This window comes from Guillardia theta, assembly GCF_000315625.1.
Source record: "Guillardia theta CCMP2712 unplaced genomic scaffold GUITHscaffold_48, whole genome shotgun sequence".
NCBI lineage: Eukaryota > Cryptophyceae > Pyrenomonadales > Geminigeraceae > Guillardia > Guillardia theta.
In genome coordinates, this window is record NW_005434626.1 from 1 (window position 1) to 2,248 (window position 2,248).

The following is a 2,248-nucleotide window of genomic DNA, read 5'->3' on the forward strand; positions in this document are numbered from 1 at the left end:
TCCTCCTCCTCCTTCTCTTTTTCCTCCTCCTTCGCTTCTATCTCCGTTGGTATCGTTCTCCCCCAGCCTTCCTATCTTCGCTTTCTCCATGTTCTAATGTTTCGTCGCCATTCAGGTTCTCTTGATTTCGACGTTATGGTAGAAGAGGAGAGATAATCGGGTGCTTGCCTTGACGTGCTTCTCCTTCTCCTCTTTCTGCTCCTTCTCCTCCTTCTCCTCCTCCTCCTGTGTTCTCGACGGAGCAGAGGAATTCTTCGCCACCACAGCTGTCAAAGTGAGTTTCCTATCACCTCATCCCATCAGTTAACCTGGCAGCCTTCCTCTCCCTCCTCTCCTTCCCCCCCCTTTCCTTCGCGTTCCTCCGTTCCCCGGGCCCCCTGCGCCCCTTCCCCCTCCTTCACCAACTCCTCCACCCTCCAGGCATTCTCCAGAGTTTGCCGTCAACGAGGCTGAGCAGCATCGACTTGCTCTAGAAAAGGAGCTCGAGCGGTAACTTCCATCTGCTCCTGCCCCTGCTCCCCCTTCTCCTGCTCCTGCTCCTTCCCCTGCACCTGCACCTGCACCTGCACCTGCACCTGCACCTGACTCTGCTCCCCCTTCTCCTGCTCCCCCTGCTCCCCCTGCTCCTTCTCCTGCCCCTTCCCCTTCCTCTTCCCCTTCCCCTGCACCTGACTCTGACTCTGCTCCCCCTTCTCCTGCTCCTGCTCCTTTCTCCCTCTCCTTCCCCTCCTCTCCTTCTCTGACAGTCGCAGGGTACGGCGAGTGAACAGGGCCTTCGAGAGCTATACTGACCGTTCTCACGAGAGGTAGAGGGGAGGGGAGGGGAGGGGAGGAGGCGAAGGAGTTGAGACTGGAGGATGAGGAGCTAAAGTGGGGCAGGGAGAGGAGGGGAGGAAGAAGTCAGAGTTCTCACTTGCTCCTCGCAGCTCCCCGGGAAATTTGGTGAGAAGCTCTCCGATAATGGCGCGCGATATGACAAGGAGGGAGGGCGATGGGGAGGGCGACACCCTCGTTTGATGGAGGAGGGAGGGAGGGAGGGAGGGCGAGAGAGAGAGCGAGAGGGAGGGAGGGAGGGAGGGAGGGAGGAGAAGGCTTGCTCAAGATATGAAGGTTATGCGCCTTACTCCCTTTGTCGTTCACTCTGAAGCAACATGGCGACGGCTGATGGACAAGGGGAGGGGAGGGGAGGGGAAGAGAGCAGAGGGAAGGAGAAGAGAAGAGAGGAGAAGAAGGGGTCAAGTCCATCAGCACTGTTGTCCTTTCACCTTTTATCCTCCCCTCCATCTTTCATAATCTCTGCTCGCACAGCGGCTTCAACTTGTCGTATGCAGCTCTGTGATCCACGTCAGGACAATCCAACGGGCCATGAGCAAGGAACAGCAGGAGAGAAAGCGAGAGAGAGGGGGGGAGGGAGGGAGGGAGGAAGAGAGGGAGGGAAAGGGAGTGGGGGGGATAAGAGGGAGAAGGAGGGAGGAGAGGGAGGGAGGAGCTGACAAGGAAAACTCACCCAATCATCTTGAACCTGTTTCCTGCCTCCGCTCGCTCCTCGTGCGGTCTTGTGTCGGGGTGCCACTTCTGTGAGCATGGTTAACGTATCCCCTGCCCCTACTGCTTGCACGCTCCATCAGGCTGCCTTCTGGCCGACCACCACCCACAATACTGTTCCTCCCCCTCTCCCTCTCCCTCCTCCCACTCAATTCCTGCTCATCGTACTCCTTACACGCTCACCAGCCCTGTCCTCCTGCCATCATCCCTGACCTAGCCCTCCGCCTTCCCCTCCGCTCTTCCCCTACCTTGGCGCATGCGATGTACGCTTTCTTCAGCTTCTCCTCGCTGACCTCGCTCTGCGCTCCCATCACACGCCTTGCCCTTAAGTCACAACCAGACCATCAAGCTAGACGTCACAGGAATCTCCAGCAGCCTCATCGCACTCTCCACCTAGAGCCCAGCTCACTCCGAGCACCACGAGCCCAGCACATCCCGAGCAGATGCATCACCTCCTGCCTCGGGACCATGGGGGGCATCTCGAAACTCTGCGCTTGCTCTGCTCTCTGCTTCCTCCGATGCCGGAAGTGCTGCTGAGACTGTCACGCCTGACCAACCCGTGCACCTCTCACCGAGCGAGCCTCGTTGTACTGGCGCGAGAACTCACGAGAATGCTTCTCATGGATTTCTTCCTCTCTGCATCGACCGAGAATCATTCGCTGTCCTAGCATGACCCTGCGTCCACCTGCTTCCTCTCCCCCCC

The 2,248-nt window shown here is 58.5% G+C and overlaps 1 protein-coding gene across 1 annotated transcript in view; it reads right to left on the bottom strand.

Moving 5' to 3' along the window:
• Positions 1-1,287: 1,287 nt before the first annotated feature.
• Positions 1,288-2,248, bottom strand: part of GUITHDRAFT_110788 (hypothetical protein) — a gene marked incomplete at both ends in the record, with an annotated part of 1,553 nt that continues 592 nt past the window's right edge. The window contains 6 exons of the mRNA XM_005829986.1: positions 1,288-1,333; positions 1,508-1,575; positions 1,794-1,844; positions 1,888-1,938; positions 1,998-2,075; positions 2,118-2,181. Of these exons, the coding sequence (XP_005830043.1) occupies positions 1,288-1,333; positions 1,508-1,575; positions 1,794-1,844; positions 1,888-1,938; positions 1,998-2,075; positions 2,118-2,181 (358 nt within the window). The remainder of the gene's footprint in view (positions 1,334-1,507; positions 1,576-1,793; positions 1,845-1,887; positions 1,939-1,997; positions 2,076-2,117; positions 2,182-2,248) is intronic.